General features: G+C 36.6%; 4 protein-coding genes across 5 annotated transcripts; 1 reads left to right on the top strand and 3 right to left on the bottom strand.

Moving 5' to 3' along the window:
* The first annotated feature begins 6 nt into the window (after nt 1-6).
* On the top strand, nt 7-3,973 carry LOC111809984 (protein O-glucosyltransferase 1-like). 2 transcript variants are annotated; one of them, XM_023696497.1, is made up of 7 exons: nt 7-88; nt 1,495-2,099; nt 2,175-2,367; nt 2,467-2,531; nt 2,627-2,837; nt 2,930-3,322; nt 3,508-3,973. In XM_023696497.1, the coding sequence occupies exons 1-6, from the start codon at nt 68-70 to the stop codon at nt 3,290-3,292; spliced, it is 1,458 nt and encodes a 485-aa protein (XP_023552265.1). In that variant the 5' UTR covers nt 7-67; the 3' UTR covers nt 3,293-3,322; nt 3,508-3,973. The 2 variants fall into 2 exon arrangements, with proteins under 2 accessions (XP_023552265.1, XP_023552264.1); XM_023696496.1 differs by lacking the exon at nt 7-88 and adding an exon at nt 581-1,003.
* LOC111810346 lies at nt 3,470-8,690 on the bottom strand. Its single transcript, XM_023697058.1, has 8 exons — nt 8,301-8,690; nt 7,390-7,531; nt 7,057-7,148; nt 6,872-6,971; nt 6,254-6,408; nt 4,772-4,876; nt 4,169-4,428; nt 3,470-3,802 (listed from the first exon to the last, which is right to left on the bottom strand). Exons 1-8 carry the CDS (start codon nt 8,604-8,606, stop codon nt 3,652-3,654), a joined length of 1,311 nt encoding a protein of 436 aa, XP_023552826.1. The 5' UTR covers nt 8,607-8,690; the 3' UTR covers nt 3,470-3,651.
* A 635-nt stretch (nt 8,691-9,325) lies between these two features.
* LOC111810680 lies at nt 9,326-10,172 on the bottom strand. The gene is made up of 2 exons (XM_023697425.1): nt 9,710-10,172; nt 9,326-9,637 (listed from the first exon to the last, which is right to left on the bottom strand). Exons 1-2 carry the CDS (start codon nt 10,161-10,163, stop codon nt 9,468-9,470), a joined length of 624 nt encoding a protein of 207 aa, XP_023553193.1. The 5' UTR covers nt 10,164-10,172; the 3' UTR covers nt 9,326-9,467.
* A 2,808-nt stretch (nt 10,173-12,980) lies between these two features.
* On the bottom strand, nt 12,981-16,934 carry LOC111809810 (pectin acetylesterase 9). The gene is made up of 12 exons (XM_023696240.1): nt 16,690-16,934; nt 16,526-16,608; nt 15,773-15,902; nt 15,131-15,210; nt 14,793-14,879; nt 14,489-14,613; nt 14,309-14,369; nt 14,080-14,136; nt 13,921-13,998; nt 13,732-13,837; nt 13,469-13,617; nt 12,981-13,325 (listed from the first exon to the last, which is right to left on the bottom strand). Exons 1-12 carry the CDS (start codon nt 16,820-16,822, stop codon nt 13,221-13,223), a joined length of 1,194 nt encoding a protein of 397 aa, XP_023552008.1. The 5' UTR covers nt 16,823-16,934; the 3' UTR covers nt 12,981-13,220.
* Nucleotides 16,935-17,282: the final 348 nt, after the last annotated feature.

Genomic DNA, 17,282 nt, shown 5'->3' with positions numbered 1-17,282 from the left:
TTTGAGACTGTTGAAGATGAAGTTAGCTTAGTAATATGGTTGTGAGCAGAACTGCCGTCATTTTTTAATGCTGCTGCTGCTGAATCAGGTTCCCAAAACTCCCCCCCTTTTTGCTGTTTAGTTTGGTCTCTGGTTTGAGAGAAGTCATGTTAATTATCGTCGAACCAAAAAGAGTAGCTTGACGAGAATTAACGTGAAAATAAAGACATGTTAGTATGCATTTTAGAGTTGTTACGTAGACATGTCTTGTAATAGTCCAAGTCCACCATTAACTGATATTGTCTTATTTAAGCTTTTTCTTTCAAATTTTTCCTCAATGTCTTTAAAATTGTCTCCTAGGAAGAAGTTACCACACCCTTATAAAATTGCTTTGTTCTTCGTCCTCGCTGACACTCGTTTTCCTCTCCAGTCGATATGAGATCTCATAATCCATCCTCTTTTCGACGTCGGTGTCCTCACGGGCAGTGGCTCGGTGTCCAACTGTAATAGTCGAAGTCTATAGTTAGCAATATTTTCATATTTGAGCTATTTGAACTTTCTCTTTTTATTAGATTTGTATGGGGAGAGATTTCCATACTATTTTAAATCTGTATTTTATTTCTTCAATCGTTGGGCTCTCCATCTCTCTCTCTCACCATCTGTCCTTAACGACTTCAACCCTGTTTTTTCAACCATCCCTTATCTTTAATCCCTCCAAAATTTCCCACTATAAAAACAACAACAAAAACTTCATTCTCTCAACCATTCTCTATCTAGATCCCTGACCTCGCCGGACGCCAGCTCCGGTGGGTCTGAAAGCCAGAATTTGGGCCTGAGTGAACATTTACCAAGTTTCAAAATGAGGGACTCCAGTTTCCGGCAGAGGCTTGCGCCTTGGAACTCTCCCAATTTTTCTTTTTCAGATCATCGTCTATTCAAGCCATTTCTCAAGTCTCCGGCTGCATTTTCTCTCATTTTCCTCGTCGCCGGCGCCTTCCTCTCCACCCTCATCCTTTATTCCCCTGTAAGTTTCTTCTTTCATTCTTTCATTCATTAACTCCCACCAATTTCATTCTTTCTCCGTTCAATAAGAATGTGCTTAAACAATCGATATGTCCTTTTCTGGTGTCGCTCACTGAAAATTTCCCCGCCGACGGATTGGCCGAACTGTCGGTTCTACATTTTCCCCGACAAGAAAGGCAGGCCACTTTCCGACGCGTGTTCCTCCTCCTTATTTAGATGTTGCCACGTCCTTTGTGGGCCTCAGTTTTGTTTTTGGTTTTTTTTTTTTTTTCTCCTTTTTTGAAATCGCCGTAGACTTTCGAAGCCAGCTATATATGTAGATTAATACATAAATATATTTATGTTTATTCTCCTTTTATAAAATATAAAAGTATTTATAATTTAACAAAGAAAAAAATGTTTTTCTTTGTCTAATTTCCGAGAAATGGGGTGTCGTTGCATTCATGGGCAAAATAATTTAATTAAACTTGGTTGGATTTTATTTTATTTCAGTGGACAGCGTGGAATTTATCTGGGAACATAATAAAAGGTAGTGCGAAATTCCATTCTTACCCCGACAGTTCTTCCGAAATTCCAAAAAGACCACACCGACAACGACAAGTCGATTTCCCACTCGACTGCACGTCCTTCAATAACGTCACAAGCGGAGCCTGCCCTGCCACCTACCCGACCATTTGGACTGTGGAGGAAGATCCGAACCTTCCACCGTCATCCACGTGTCCGGAATATTTCCGTTGGATCCACGAGGACCTGAGGCCATGGGCCCAGACCGGAATCACGAGGGCCTCGCTGGAGGCTGCGAAACAGACGGCCAATTTCCGGCTGGTGATTGTGAATGGGACGGCTTACGTGGAGACTTATGAAAAGTCGTTTCAAACCAGAGATACTTTTACACTGTGGGGCATCCTACAGTTGTTGCGGAGGTACCCTGGAAAAGTGCCTGATTTGGAGATGATGTTTGATTGCGTTGACTGGCCTGTCATTTTGACCACCAACTTTAGTGACCCTAATGGGCCGGCCCCACCTCCTCTGTTTCGTTATTGTGGGAATGATGCCACGCTGGACGTTGTGTTTCCTGACTGGTCCTTCTGGGGATGGTCAGTCCACTCCATCTTTTCCTTTGAAGCTTTTAGTGCTGTGATGATTAAATACATTTGGTATACTTTTTGTAGGTCAGAGATCAATATAAAGCCATGGGAGGTATTGTTGAAGGATCTAAAAGAAGGGAACAAAAGAACGCCATGGAAGAACAGAGAAGCTTATGCATACTGGAAGGGAAATCCGGAGGTCGCCGAAACCCGAAAAGATCTTCTCAAATGCAATGTCTCCGACCAACAAGACTGGAATGCTCGTGTCTTTGCTCAGGTATCAGTTTTCATTTGAATGTTCTTCAATATAAAGCCACTTCATCACTCGTGGGTCAACCTCAGCTCATCGTATTATGCTTCAAAAAACAATTTTCAGGATTGGATGAAAGAATCCCAGCAGGGATACAAGGAATCAGATCTTGCAAACCAATGTCTTCATAGGTACAATTTGAAGGATCCGGATTTTAAAGAGAAAAGCTCTGTTTTCTAGGAAAAAAAAAAAGCTCTGTTTTCCTCTGATTTAAACTCATTTGCAGGTATAAAATCTATATAGAAGGATCTGCTTGGTCTGTTAGTGAAAAGTATATTCTTGCTTGCGATTCCGTCGCCTTAATCGTAAAGCCCCATTACTACGACTTCTTCACCAGAGGTTTGATGCCATTGCATCACTATTGGCCTGTCAAGGATGATGACAAGTGCAAGTCTATAAAGTTTGCAGTTGATTGGGGCAACAGCCATAAGCAAAAGGTAATTCTACCATAGGCCAAGCTAGTTCCTATGTCGAGTTACTTATCGAGTTTCGGGTATAAGATTGTGTATTTATGTCGATGGTTGCTCAGGCAAAGACCATTGGTAAAGCAGCTAGCAGTTTCATCCAAGAGGAGCTGAAGATGGACTATGTCTATGACTACATGTTTCATCTTCTAAGTGAATATTCTAAACTCCTTACTTTCAAACCGACGATACCAAGCAATGCGATCGAGCTTTGTTCGGAGGCCATGGCTTGTCCAGCTGAAGGGCTCACCAAGAAATTCATGATGGAATCATTGGTGAAGAGCCCTGCAGATTCGAAGCCGTGCGCGATGCCACCCCCATATGATCCTGCATCGCTTCATCTTGTTCTTAGAAGAAAAGAGGATTCAATCAAACAAGTAGAGGAATGGGAGAACACTTTCTGGGATGCTCAAAGTAGGCAGCCATAGACACAAAGACACCCTCCTTACTCAAAGCAGGTATTCATTACATGCCATTTTCATTCTCTAAGAATTTGAATAGAGAAAGCCTAATGAATGGTGATCAAATCATACAAAAACTCATCTGGGTGTTCTTCTTTTACTTGTTTTCTTCGTCAAGTTCAATCCTTTTCTTAAAACAGTGAGTGAAAGAATGAACTTTATATATATATATATATCTGTAGAGAATTACAGCAGATCATCAATAGAGCTTTGGAGATGAGTGAAACCCCATGAAGAAAAAGGCAAAGCATGAAGGAAAAGAAAGTGAAAGAGTAATGTTCACAACGTTAATTGTCCGCAGACTCAAAAATGGAGGAAAAGTGAGCTTAAAAGGCTCGAGCTTTGATAATGTCGAAGCTCATTTCGCTGGGATCAGTGGCTTGCAGTTCCACCTGAATTCCATCCAATTCCCTCTTGAATCTGTCCTTGGAGCTCGCATAAACCATCTTATTTCTCACTATCGATGTGTCGGGGGACCTTCAAAACAAAGACAAACAGACAACCTCAGTTCATATGTATGTCTTCAAGTTTTAAGGTTTGATTTATGTAACAGAATATGATGGAAAAGTTGAAATTCTGTCTCCTTATAACCTCAAAAGGCAATCAAGTCATGATGTTTTGGATAATGTTTGATTGGATTGCTACCAATATCATAATTTTCTTTTTATAGTGTTTGGTTGAATTTTAGAAACATTTTCTAAAAGTATAATTAAAAAACTTCAATTTTAAAGGTAGTTTTTAAACACTTACGAAGATAAAGGATAACATTAGATTGCAGCTTTTAAAAGTAAAGGATTACGAGATGGAATATAAATATTAGATGGAGGAGAAATTGGATGTTACCAAGCTATGAAGAAAATCTTGCTTTTCTGGCAGTTCTCATCAGTGGTGAAATCAAAGTCAAAGACAGCATAGCGACACTCATTAGAAGGAATGGCAGCAAGGAAATCATCATAAGTTTTTTGAGGACTCCCGAGCTTATCCACAACAACTTCTTGATTCTCAATCTTGAACACAATGAATCGATAGTTCCTCTTCGTTTTCAATTCCAAAAATTTGAGCTTACACTCATCACTCACAGCCATTCCAGATGCAGCGTTCGCCTAATCCATAACAACCACACATCAATCCATTCTATATTTCATTTTTTTATTATATTAATTAATTTCATCAACCCAATTATATTTTAAGATTGCCAACAAAAACACAAATTTCATATCCATCAAAGATTCAAACTTTTATCAAACCTATAACATTACACGTGACTATGACATGAAACAACGTGACAGTCATTGTAATTTAACGTGATTGATTATAAGAATGGGGATGAACGTGCAAGAAACTAAGAACAAGTAACAAAAGAAGATTAGAAAAAACAACACTTAGGCATGAAAGATGCGTGTAAGTGAGAGAGAGAGAGAGAGAGAGAGAGAGAGATGGAATTACCATTTTTGCGTGTGGAAGTGTAGGAAAGGGGGAGAGAGATGGGCGTAGGGAGAAGGGAGGATAAGAAAAGAGAGAAGAGAAGAGAAAAGGTAAGAGGGAGAGATCCTTATTTTGTGGGAGAGAGAGATGAGAGTAAAGAGGAGTAATTTGAGGGACAAATCTTTGGCTCACAATTGTTTTCTATGGCTGATTATGTCCTCATCCACGTCTCTTCCTTAAACAAAGCTCCACAACATAACAAACCTCCTTAATTTTACCAAACTACATCAATTTTAGACACAAATGTCTCTCATATTTACTTCAAATTTGACCAATTAATGTTGTAAATAATGGGTGATGTTCCAAAACTACCCACTGTTTCTCATACAGCTATCTATGCTATCATTCAATTCAATCCATGAACTTCACAACTTTGGGACCCTTTTTCTTTTCCACTTTTGCATCTTTCATCTGCAAATGATCTTCATCCATGTTGAAATCATCCTCGANAAAGGTAGTTTTTAAACACTTACGAAGATAAAGGATAACATTAGATTGCAGCTTTTAAAAGTAAAGGATTACGAGATGGAATATAAATATTAGATGGAGGAGAAATTGGATGTTACCAAGCTATGAAGAAAATCTTGCTTTTCTGGCAGTTCTCATCAGTGGTGAAATCAAAGTCAAAGACAGCATAGCGACACTCATTAGAAGGAATGGCAGCAAGGAAATCATCATAAGTTTTTTGAGGANGAGATCATCCCCGCTCACACGCCTCGTCTCTGGTCGTCTACGCATTTCCACATATCCAGATGCTGAGACGAGAAAAATGAAGGAATGATTAACTCATAACATTATGTTTCTATGAAGATATTATAATAGATCGTTTTACAAGATGTTTGTCAATCCTGAAAGNACATTACACGTGACTATGACATGAAACAACGTGACAGTCATTGTAATTTAACGTGATTGATTATAAGAATGGGGATGAACGTGCAAGAAACTAAGAACAAGTAACAAAAGAAGATTAGAAAAAACAACACTTAGGCATGAAAGATGCGTGTAAGTGAGAGAGAGAGAGAGAGAGAGAGAGAGAGATGGAATTACCATTTTTGCGTGTGGAAGTGTAGGAAAGGGGGAGAGAGATGGGCGTAGGGAGAAGGGAGGATAAGAAAAGAGAGAAGAGAAGAGAAAAGGTAAGAGGGAGAGATCCTTATTTTGTGGGAGAGAGAGATGAGAGTAAAGAGGAGTAATTTGAGGGACAAATCTTTGGCTCACAATTGTTTTCTATGGCTGATTATGTCCTCATCCACGTCTCTTCCTTAAACAAAGCTCCACAACATAACAAACCTCCTTAATTTTACCAAACTACATCAATTTTAGACACAAATGTCTCTCATATTTACTTCAAATTTGACCAATTAATGTTGTAAATAATGGGTGATGTTCCAAAACTACCCACTGTTTCTCATACAGCTATCTATGCTATCATTCAATTCAATCCATGAACTTCACAACTTTGGGACCCTTTTTCTTTTCCACTTTTGCATCTTTCATCTGCAAATGATCTTCATCCATGTTGAAATCATCCTCGAGATCATCCCCGCTCACACGCCTCGTCTCTGGTCGTCTACGCATTTCCACATATCCAGATGCTGAGACGAGAAAAATGAAGGAATGATTAACTCATAACATTATGTTTCTATGAAGATATTATAATAGATCGTTTTACAAGATGTTTGTCAATCCTGAAAGGAACAGCTTTCCACAGTGGCAGTTTTGATCGAAACATCTCTTTTTTGTGTGTTCATGAAATTCCCAGAAAGGTACTCGATACACAAACAAGAACTAACGAAGAACTTTGGAAGATTCAAAATCATTTACTTTGATCAACATGGTTGTCCTACAAAATCCTAGAAAATGAATGCAGATCATCATATCACTGTTATTTGATACTCATCCATGCAGGCTTGACCTTGAGTGGATGAAATAATATGATCAAAGGTCATGGTTTCTATGTCTAACCCTCGTATCTCAGTCAAAATGGAGATGATTCAAAATGGTTTCTATGTCTAACACACAAAAAATGAAAAAATAGAAACAAATCTGGAAACTTACATCTGTTACCATCATAAGCCCCACCAGAAAATTGGGTGGCTTTGTTTGGACAATCCTTAGCTAAATGTGTGACTTCCCCACAAGTTTTACAACAACCTCCCTGCAGAACATCATAGGAGGGCATCCTTAAAATTGTATGATACGAGGAAACCGAGGGACAACCTAGAATTCATTACAGCAAATACCTTAGGGTAGATCCCATGAGTGTTCTTCGGACAGTTTTTGCTTAAGTGTCCACTTTCGTTACAAATAAAACAACTGGCGAATTTAGTTCCTCCTACAGTTCCAAGATAACGAGACATATAGTTTAGAAGAAAACCCCATAAGAACTCCAGTGAATATGAGTTTGAATTGTAATAAAAATTACCATCTTGAAGAGGCTGTGGACAATTAGCCAATGAATGCCCTATTTCACCACAATTATAGCATAACTTCTTATCCACAGTCCTTTCATTTTTGTCTGNGAAAACCCCATAAGAACTCCAGTGAATATGAGTTTGAATTGTAATAAAAGTTACCATCTTGAAGAGGCTGTGGACAATTAGCCAATGAATGTCCTGTTTCACCACAGTTATAGCATAACTTCTTATCCACAGTCCTTTCATTTTTGTCTGGGCAATTTTTGAGGCTGTGCCCTCGTCTCCGGCAAAGCAAGCATATCTGAGAATGCCAAATGACAGGACATAAGACTCCCTTCAGCATGACACTATCGCAAGAACTTGGCATTAATGTCCAGTAATGATATGCAAAAGCAAGCTTATATACCTAAAAGAATCATAGTTTTTCTTAACTTATGGAAATTGTTTAAGTAAATCAACGTGGAGTTNACAAGTACTTTGCATTAATGTCCAGTAATGATATGCAAAAGCAAGCTAATATACCTAAAAGAATCATAGTTTTTCTTAACTTATGGAAATTGTTNGCAAGAACTTGGCATTAATGTCCAGTAATGATATGCAAAAGCAAGCTTATATACCTAAAAGAATCATAGTTTTTCTTAACTTATGGAAATTGTTTAAGTAAATCAACGTGGAGTTGAAATCACAATTATCTTGAGTTATGAACAGAAACAACCTTAAATGCTAGTAAAAGGCATAAAGGCAGGACTGGATGTTCATCCATACTACTTTGAAGGCATATCCCCATGTTTGTCTTAAGAAATTCATTGATTCCAAACCTTCCACTTTCCCACAAGATTATCATTACAAAGTGACAATAGTTGATGGAAGAAGCCTTAGCATTGGCATAACTAAGCTAAGAAGTATGCATCAAATAGGAGAGGAAAATCCAATCCTAACCAATGTCACGAACACCACATTCATTACAGTGATAGCTTTGGAAAGAGAACCCTATTCTATGAGCAAGATTTCCATAAACTCGGTGAACAGTGGAACACCAGAAACACGAAGGGATTAACGTAAAAACAAACCTTGTTCTTCTCCCATTGAGCCTTTTCGGGGCAAAGCTTAGCAATGTGGTCTTTGGCTTTGCAGATGAAGCAGCTTTCTCCAGGTTTCATCCCAGGCACTCTAAGAGGGTGTTTCTTAAAACCCTTCTTGTGGGGTTTATTTGGGTCTCTGGTTGAGTTCGATTCTGCCTTTTTGCGCTTGAATTTACTCTTCTTCTTCTTCTTCTTGTCGGGGTCTTTAGGTGGCGTTGGCTCTGCTTCCGGAAACAGTTCCGGGTGTTCTTCTCTGTACTTTTTCCGGGCAAGTCTTTGCCTTTGGCTCACCATCTTCACCTGAAAAAGGGTCCTTCACGATCGGAACGTGAAGGCTCCGGCCAAATCCCGATGAGGTTTTTCAACGAACGGAGTGGCGGCGAGGTTTATGTGAATGCAAACTTCAAAAGTTTTAATATTACTTTTAATTCTGTCATAAAAAAAAAAAAAAAAAAATTAAAATTACATATTTACCCTTTGTTTTGCTAGTTAGAGTCTTGTCTAAAATATCAACTTTAAACCTTTTAAAAATATATTTAACCTAAGAAAAAAAAAATTAAAATTACTTTTATTGTTAGTGTAGATAAAACCCATTGTTATTTTTATGTTAAAATATGTTTTTATACCATTGTGATATCACTAGTGGTAAAAAAAACGTAGAAATTTATAATTTTCAGACACATTTTAAAACTTTGAAGAGAAAATCTTAATTAAAGTTTCAATATTAGTCCAATATTAATTAGCAATTACAACTATTAAGATCTTAACGTTTTAAAATCTTAAAGGAAAGCCCTTGAACAATGTTGACAGAGAACAAACATTTGAACAGAAAACTTATAAAAGATAATATCTATCAACAATTACAACTAATTTGGAGTGAAGATTAGAGACAGTTCTTTCTTTAGTCTGAAATACCAGACACAATATTAAGATTTTAATCTTTAAAATTAATTATATTAAAGAACTCCAAATAAATGGGTGATTGGTGGGTTAAAATTCTTATATTGATCATTGAAATGAAAGTTTAAATTTTTATTACTATCTGAATTCCATTACAACAGTAAAAAGGAGAAACCAGTAATTTTATATTAATTCTGCCTAAAAACTATCTAATACGATCCTGTTTCATTCTTTATTTCTTTCTCCTTCCTCCGATCAAGCTCCATTCACGGCTGACAGAGACATGCCCTGAACTGGCCCTGGCGCAGTTGACAGAGACACTGGCTGAACGGGTCCCGCCGCCACAATCCCAGAGCTTCTAATCTCCGACATTCCTCTTCTCACATTTCCTCCTTCAGCTTCACAAAGCTTCGGAAGAAAAACGCCTGCCCAATAAACACGCAAAATGTCAAACTACCATTCACAAAGTCCTTGTTAAAACGGAAATTACGAGTCACCTTCACCGGCGGCGAGGTTGAAGAAGAGGTCCACAACATTGGAGCAATGATTGTAGCAGCGAGAGGAACAGAGGTCGCGAGTGAAGCGCGTGTCGAGAAGGGAGTCAGAGGAGATACCGAGGGTGTTCCTGTCGAGGCCACAGCCTTCGATGCACTGCTCTGTTTCAACGATGTTCTGTAATTGGTCGGCCTCGATCTCCGACGTCCGACACGTGAATGCTTCTTCTCCACTGCGCTTCACTGTCTTTTCAAGCACACACCGCTTTCCCGACCACGACACTGCAAATGCGCACCTGCTTTTCTCCAAAGCCTCGCACTTTATCATGCTGCTGCTGCTGCTGCTGCTGCTTCCTAGTGATGTTTGGAAGGGGAGAGCGATGAGAAGGGCAAGGATTGGAAGGTGGGTGAAGCTCAATTTTGAAGAATCCATGTTGGGAAAGCTTGAAAAGAGCATCAATGGAGTTCTTATGGGGCAGAGTGCTTGGGGGATTCAAGAACAATGGGGGGTTTTTATAGATGAGATTTGGGAAATTAAAAACAAGAAAAGAAAATAATTTAATTTAATTTTCCAAAAAGACGACATACAACTACTTGAACTTGGACTGTTCTCTCCAATTTTGTTGTATTAAATTTGGTTAATTAATGAACGGAATTAATGTTCAAACCATATAGTAATCAATGGATGTGGGAAACCATGAAAATGGTCAAAAAGGAGGCTTTCATGGCCACAGCCATCCACAATGTTGCTACCTTAACTAACCTCAATGACGCCACCATTAATGGCGCCAATTTTTTTTTTCTTTTTTTGGGTGGGGACGGGAAGTCTTTCAGGTCTCGATCATTGACTCCTATTGCTGTCTCAGGTTGAACAGATTCACGAGAAACACGAGAAATTCGTTTTATATATGAGTTCCATTCTTATATTAAAGTGGTTAGCTTTACCCTCTCTCCAATATAACATTATTGAACTGAATTTCGCTATCTTATTTATCTAGCTAGCTTGAGCTCAGAGATCTTAAAACAAAAATAAAATAAATATATATAAATATTTCAATTATTAATCAAATTTGATTTTTTTTTAATTATCTTGATTCGATGAACTCGTTACCGATAATTATACTATATTTCTTCATATTTTACTTTTTATATTATAATTAGTAATTAAGATACAATTATTTTAACGGGTTTTTATATACATTTCTTAACTAAAACAATAATTAAGACATAGGTAACGAAAAGTTATTATATTATAAGAATTATTCAAGAAATTTCTTCCTTCTCCAAACAAATTAAATGGAAATAACAAAAATAATTGTAGCACGTAATCGGAGTTAGAGTTTTAAGCATGCTTCATGCACGACTCATCAACTCAACTTCATTTTAAAAGCATATAAAGTTAGGCAAATAATGAACGACAAGTTATAAGAAATTTATAAAATTTAATTTTGTAAAGTTTGCATGAAATGAAAGGTGTTATGAAAGTTTGAATGAATAATTGTGAGAGAAAAATCAAAAGGAAGATGTACTAATTGGAAAACTAAATTAAATGAAACAAAATTTTGTTGGCTTTGTTAGGAAAGTAATAAAGGACCAAACACTTTGGTTTGAAGGCCAAATTCAATAACAAATTTTCTTAACTTTTTCTACTTAGTCAATTAAAAGTACTGTGTATCTCACCAAACTTTTCTACCAATGTCCAATTTTCAAAAATATCTTAATAAAAACAATAATATTCGACCCATAATTATAATACTATTGGTATCAGCTCCGAGAGTTTATGCTCAATGTGGAAAATATAATACTACTGTGGGTTGTGTTCATCTAACCATACTAACATAAATTTAAATTTTAAAACTTTAAATTTAATCTGACAAAAAAAAAAAAATCATCTCCACTGATTACGGGGAAACCCATTAAAATGAGGCTGCCATGGGCGACATTTGAAACTTCCAATTTGGACTTTTAATTAAAATTTAATTTCTTCCCATTCGTTGGGGAATTTATTAGCTTTTTATAGTTATTAAAAGTAATTGCATTGCCACCTCATCCTCAACGTGTTTTTTTTCCTTCTTTTTTTAGGAAACACTTCTTTTAACATGTCTGATTTTCAAATATTGGGAGACTTTTACACCGTTAATTCAAAATTTGCCTAATCTTTCCTTCTAATTAATCTACTAACCTAACTAACTTAATTATGATGCCAAATACTTTAGTACTTTAATATTAATGTGATTATTAGTATAATTGTGATTTTTTTTTTTTAATTTATTGAGAATGAAAATTGAAAAGAAAAAAATAGTAAACAAGTATGAGACTCTTAGTTCAACACCAAGAGATAAGGATGTTACTAAATTAGAACTAATTGGCGTGTTAAATTAAATCAAAGATCATCCGTGTCATGGGTTCGAATCGGAGGGGAATGCATAAATTTTATTTTATACATAAATATTATTTCCGGCCCATTCAAGCCAGCGCAGCCCAGCACCCCCTTGTAACACTGGCCTCGGCCCAGCCAGCCCAATACCAAGAACATATTTATATAAAAACAAGAACTAGTTTGTCATACCTGCGGAATTCATCAGATTAGCAACACGAGTATTAGAGCTATTGATGGATGGTTCCTAAGGGATCGCACGATCCAATAAACGATCGGGAATCGACTCCAACATCGTGAGCGAGATAATCATTGGATCAATGCGATCCCTTTGGAACTCTCCACCAACAGTAAGGTTCACCCTAAAAAATGGAAAAAAATGTCGTAAGATTATATAAAAAAAATGCTCGTGGAGAATATATATTTTAATTAGCACCGTCTTAATAGGTTATTTATAGAAGAAGAGATAGGCAAGTGGGCTTGTTTTGTCCCACTAGCTACCTTATATCTGTTACTCTTTGAGCGCTCATGTTTTATGTGTGGTTGGAGTTTTAGGCAAATTTGATAACTAATTCTCTTTCCAAACTTTGTAAAATTAGTAATTAAGTAATAATTTGCATATTGGATGCTAATAAATCAATTAGGCCTACACATATATCGATTTCACTCATACAAATATTGAACTAAGATTAAGATTAAGAAGGAATGCCGTAAAGACTTCATTCAAATTTGAACCGAAATGGATCCTCCTAATATTTCTTCTAATTTCTCCGAAAAGGGTTTACTCCAATCGAGATGTTTATCATTTTTTCTTTTATTTATAAATTTAAGACCTACCCATTGTCCAGTCGATATGAAATTTCGATGGTACTACACACAGGAATGCAGAAAACAAAATACAAACAAATGGAATATGACATAACAACCAAATGTATAATTTGAATTTGAATGATGCTACATGTAACTCCAAGAACAAAAAAAATCAATTTTCTTTTGAAATAATATTGTGTGCTATAAATTCGTGTGTGTACGTGTATTGGTAGCTTCTGTGCGTCTCCTTCCCTGTGAAGAAATTAGCATGAACAATATATATATAAAAATGAATACGAATGAGAAAAATAATGATAGCAGAGTTGTTCATGGTATAATATTATGGCAAGTTGAGTCGCATGGATAAGCACAGTCAATCTCCTTTGTGTTCCTCCTGCTAAAGTACCAATCTCCAACTGCTTCTGCTATTGTCTGCAAAATATAACCCCAGATTCGTTGATTTTATATTGTATTCGTACCGACGTGAATGATACTTTTTAAAGTTAGAGACTTATTAGACACAAAATCAAATGTTCGGAGATATTCTAAGTATATTGTGATTACGAAGGGAATACCTTGTCATCTATTGTTGGGGAGTCCTCTCCAAACCATGTGTCTTGTGACTCACTTTGGCAGTGAGCAAAGCATGAATTTATGAACATTCCTCCTCTGCTTGAATATTCATAGAATAATCTTAATGCAGAAAGCATACTGATTCTTAGACCTAAAGATTTAAATTTAAGAAAATCAAACCAATTAATAAGCTTGTAAACTGAACTTGAAAACTAAATTTGTTTGTGGTAATTAAAATAGGGAAAATGGGGAATGTGGTGAGTACCTTGCAGTACCTGAATCTGTTGTTCACTACATTCTGCTGGGTTGAGTTTGCAGTGGTTCCAATGCCCACGTAAATCAGCAGATGGTGGCACCAATCCGTGATGGAACTGATTGATTCAAATCACTTCAAATTAGATATGATCCTTACGAACTTATTTGAAATGACTTTTACAAGCACTTTTTTCCTTACTTGGAAAACATCGTAGGCTGAATTCAGAACGAAAAATGGTGTTGTTATGTACTTCAAGGAATATTGAGGGAATATACACTGCAGATTATCAAGTTCAGAAGAGTTAGAACAAAATAAAGTGATATCCAGATTGTGGTGGGTAAAATAAAGAACAAGTACCAATTCTGGAAAGTACGAGGCGGCTGTGCAGTCTTCATTCAGATTTTGCTGCATCCCCTGTCATCCACACCTTGCACCACATTATTTTATGTTCAGAACACACACACAACACTACTTTCATCTCTTTTCATATTTAATTTTTCCAAAAGCTAAACTAATACTAATAATAATACTCATACAATATGTATATAAGAGCATTGAATTGTGTTGATATTGATGGGAAATGTACCTGCAGAGCCACAAGATCCCTATAGAAGTTCCTCATGGTGTGATTTAAACCTATATCCCTTCTGTGAAAATGGAGAAACCAAACAGGTAATTCCACAAGAAATATCGCTAATCCCTTTTGTTTTCATGGGAAATTTACATGAACTTTCAAAATGGTTTAAGGAAAAAGAAAAGAACTCACAAGTCAAGAAAAAATCCAGCATCACTCAAGCATTTGACACTGGCATTCCTTGGCAAATACTTGGAGAAATTCTCACAATGCAGAAAAGTTGCTAGACCTCCAGCAGAGCAACCAGAGAGCAGAGCCTGCAGAAACGCCAACAAAACAGTCAAGCTTCAATTCTCTAGCATTTGGAAAATTACTTTTCCTTGTTGGGAAGGAATCTGATGCAATTAATCACACCACACAGGAAACCAAATGATAATTTAGAGGTCAAATCAAGACATGAAATAGTAGCACTATTAATTTATATATATATTCGTACCTTCCTTGCTGTCCCCAACCCTTTTGGTAGAAGCTCAAGAATGATGGATTCCCATATCTTTTGCCCTTTGAAATAAAGCAGCGATGTCTGTGTTTTTGAAAGCGGCTGAGATTAGACAGATATGGTTTCCGGGAATATCAAAATTTCAATTTAAACCCTAAATTTTCAAAAATTCAACCTTTATTATTGGTTCCTAGTCATTCACTTGATTCAATCTAAAATCAGCTATAAATCGCCAAAATTATTGGAAAAGAAAATTAGCTAGATATTTTTTCGCTAATTTATATTTATTTTTGCATTTAAATATAAAATAATAAAAAAAAAAGACAGAAAATTACCCCATCGTCAAACAAGGCATTTCCTCCAAACGAGGCTCCATCACAGTACCTGAGTTTCACACGGTTCCAATTATAAAAATCTGCTCCAAAGAGACCACCAAGATCACAAAAGGATTAATAAGGATCATGCTTCTTTAATTAAAGAACAATTTGAAAGCTGTCGCGCAAACCCAATGTTTAAAACGTTGATATCTCATCATGTTCATAAAAATATCGATAAAATGTCAATGTCAGTATCAATAGATACTTGAATTAACATTTTATTGTTTTTTTTTTCTTATATTATATGGACTTTTTTACAGACCAACTTGTAGTTTGTGTTGTTTTGTGTCGATGTCGAATCTTTATAGAAACATAATGGAAACTTAATATGAAGGGTGGAACCTAAGTTGGACTTTTGAGGCAACAACTCTAGTTTAGGTCGTATAATGGAATAGCTGTCAGCTTTGCCACAAATAATTCATTCACGTGAAGCCTGCAGACAAGACACAGACCGCCCCCCTAATTTACCAGAACGTGGGACATGTTCTGGTCATGAATTTCACTTTCCCCTCCTTACCCCACCAAAATTTTCAAATCTACCCTGTTTCTTTTCTAAATTATCCAAAATGTCCTCAGAGGCATGATTAAAAGAAATTATACCTGGGTTAAGGGAGGCGTTGTTGGAGAGGATGCCAGAGAAGTCTTCCCATTTGTTCATCAAACGCGTTGATCCTCTTCGGCTATTCGCTCTCTCCAAACAAGACTTTACATCGTTGCACCACCCACCACCCTATCATTCAATTCTAACTTTCGTCAACATTACTCATTCCTCTCTCAATAACACCATATTTAGTCAACAATTCCATGTAAATTCAATCTAATTTGGGGGTTAAATAGCAATAAAATTAGACCCACCAAACATGGGATTTAAATATGCAACATATGGGAATACCGACAATAGTCCCAACACGACATAGAACACTGTGCACACAAATCTCATAAACGATGTCGTACTGGTCTCAGAGAACAGACACAATTTCTGTAAAACTTATAATCGCTTGTATAAAATTGGCATAATAAACCGGTATACTTATAATCCACAAAATAATAATAATTTATTGATATTAAAATAAGGTAAGAAGTCAATTAAACAAACTAAAAGAGTATTACCACAAGACAAAATATATATTTATCTTATGTCAGTTGTGAATTAATTAAACTTAATCAAACATTATATTATCAATTAAAACGTCGATTTGAATTTCGAATTTCGATTCTCTGGGAGGGGTTAATGATTATGCCAGATAGGGGTCAAACGTGTCGTGTACTCATTGGACCAGGCCGAATTAATTATAATTCTCAAGAAGAGGAATAAACAATAAAATTAGAGTAAAGAGCGGAGAAATTATTCACCTCGAACTGTAGAAGCCAGTTTCCCGCGCCGGCGCCGAATCCTCTGTCCAGGTGATACGCCGGCAAGCTTCCGTCTAAACAGACTAATCCAAATACAAAAACAAAATCCGATCAAATGCCAAATTAGAGACGGAAAGAAAAGGAGACGAATCTTTTTCACTTACAGGCGCCGATGGAAGAGGCGTTTTGGACCACCGTCATCTCCACTAGGAGCCGCGCTCCGGCGAGCGGCCACCGCAGCGCTGCAGCAAGAAGTAAGAGAACTAGTAATGGAGCTTCGACGGCGGCCAGATTCATCTTGAGGCGTCGCCGGAGATTAGCGACGGTGCATTCGAATCAGTGGTTGGAAGTGGAAGGTGTTTGGAGGGAGGATTTGAACTACGACTGTGTTCGGCGAATGAGATGGTTCAATGTGGGCTTCGACTGGGGGATTTATTACGCATGGATTGGATAATGATTTGACATTGGATAAGGACAATATTTACGTTAGTTGCCACTGGGACCTAAAAAGAGAGTTAGTTTCATTGAGTTAGGTGTTGTTTCTTACCTGTTTATCTTGCCGCTTCTTTAATATTTTTTTAAAAAAATTAAACTATTTTTCATATATAAAATTAAATTTCATTTAATGAATTTAGTATTTATTATTAATAATAAATTTCAACTTATTTCAAGATTAAATTCTTATTTATTAATTTAAATATTTCTTATAATTTTAGAACTTTTTAGAAATATTTATTAAAATATTGTTAACGGGTCG

Source organism: Cucurbita pepo, chromosome LG14, assembly GCF_002806865.2.
Source record: "Cucurbita pepo subsp. pepo cultivar mu-cu-16 chromosome LG14, ASM280686v2, whole genome shotgun sequence".
Classification (NCBI taxonomy): domain Eukaryota; kingdom Viridiplantae; phylum Streptophyta; class Magnoliopsida; order Cucurbitales; family Cucurbitaceae; genus Cucurbita; species Cucurbita pepo.
This window is presented reverse-complemented; position numbering and strand designations above follow the sequence as displayed.

What these genes read in the sequence shown, in the direction of transcription:
- LOC111809984 (XM_023696496.1), top strand. Translation starts at nt 839, where the DNA reads ATGAGGGACTCCAGTTTCCGGCAGAGGCTTGCGCCTTGGAACTCTCCC. An exon ending in GACTGGTCCTTCTGGGGATG is followed by an intron (nt 2,100 to 2,174) that starts GTCAGTCCACTC and finishes TACTTTTTGTAG; the next exon opens with GTCAGAGATCAATATAAAGC. An exon ending in ATGCTCGTGTCTTTGCTCAG is followed by an intron (nt 2,368 to 2,466) that starts GTATCAGTTTTC and finishes AACAATTTTCAG; the next exon opens with GATTGGATGAAAGAATCCCA.
- LOC111810680 (XM_023697425.1), bottom strand. Translation starts at nt 10,163, where the DNA reads ATGCTCTTTTCAAGCTTTCCCAACATGGATTCTTCAAAATTGAGCTTC. An exon ending in CAACCTCGCCGCCGGTGAAG is followed by an intron (nt 9,638 to 9,709) that starts GTGACTCGTAAT and finishes TTTATTGGGCAG; the next exon opens with GCGTTTTTCTTCCGAAGCTT.
- LOC111809810 (XM_023696240.1), bottom strand. Translation starts at nt 16,822, where the DNA reads ATGAATCTGGCCGCCGTCGAAGCTCCATTACTAGTTCTCTTACTTCTT. An exon ending in GCTGGATTTTTTCTTGACTT is followed by an intron (nt 14,370 to 14,488) that starts GTGAGTTCTTTT and finishes CCATTTTCACAG; the next exon opens with AAGGGATATAGGTTTAAATC. An exon ending in CCCCAACAATAGATGACAAG is followed by an intron (nt 13,326 to 13,468) that starts GTATTCCCTTCG and finishes TATATTTTGCAG; the next exon opens with ACAATAGCAGAAGCAGTTGG.
- LOC111810346 (XM_023697058.1), bottom strand. Translation starts at nt 8,606, where the DNA reads ATGGTGAGCCAAAGGCAAAGACTTGCCCGGAAAAAGTACAGAGAAGAA. An exon ending in CACTTCCACACGCAAAAATG is followed by an intron (nt 4,429 to 4,771) that starts GTAATTCCATCT and finishes GTTATGGATTAG; the next exon opens with GCGAACGCTGCATCTGGAAT. An exon ending in AAGATTTTCTTCATAGCTTG is followed by an intron (nt 3,803 to 4,168) that starts GTAACATCCAAT and finishes TTTGTTTTGAAG; the next exon opens with GTCCCCCGACACATCGATAG.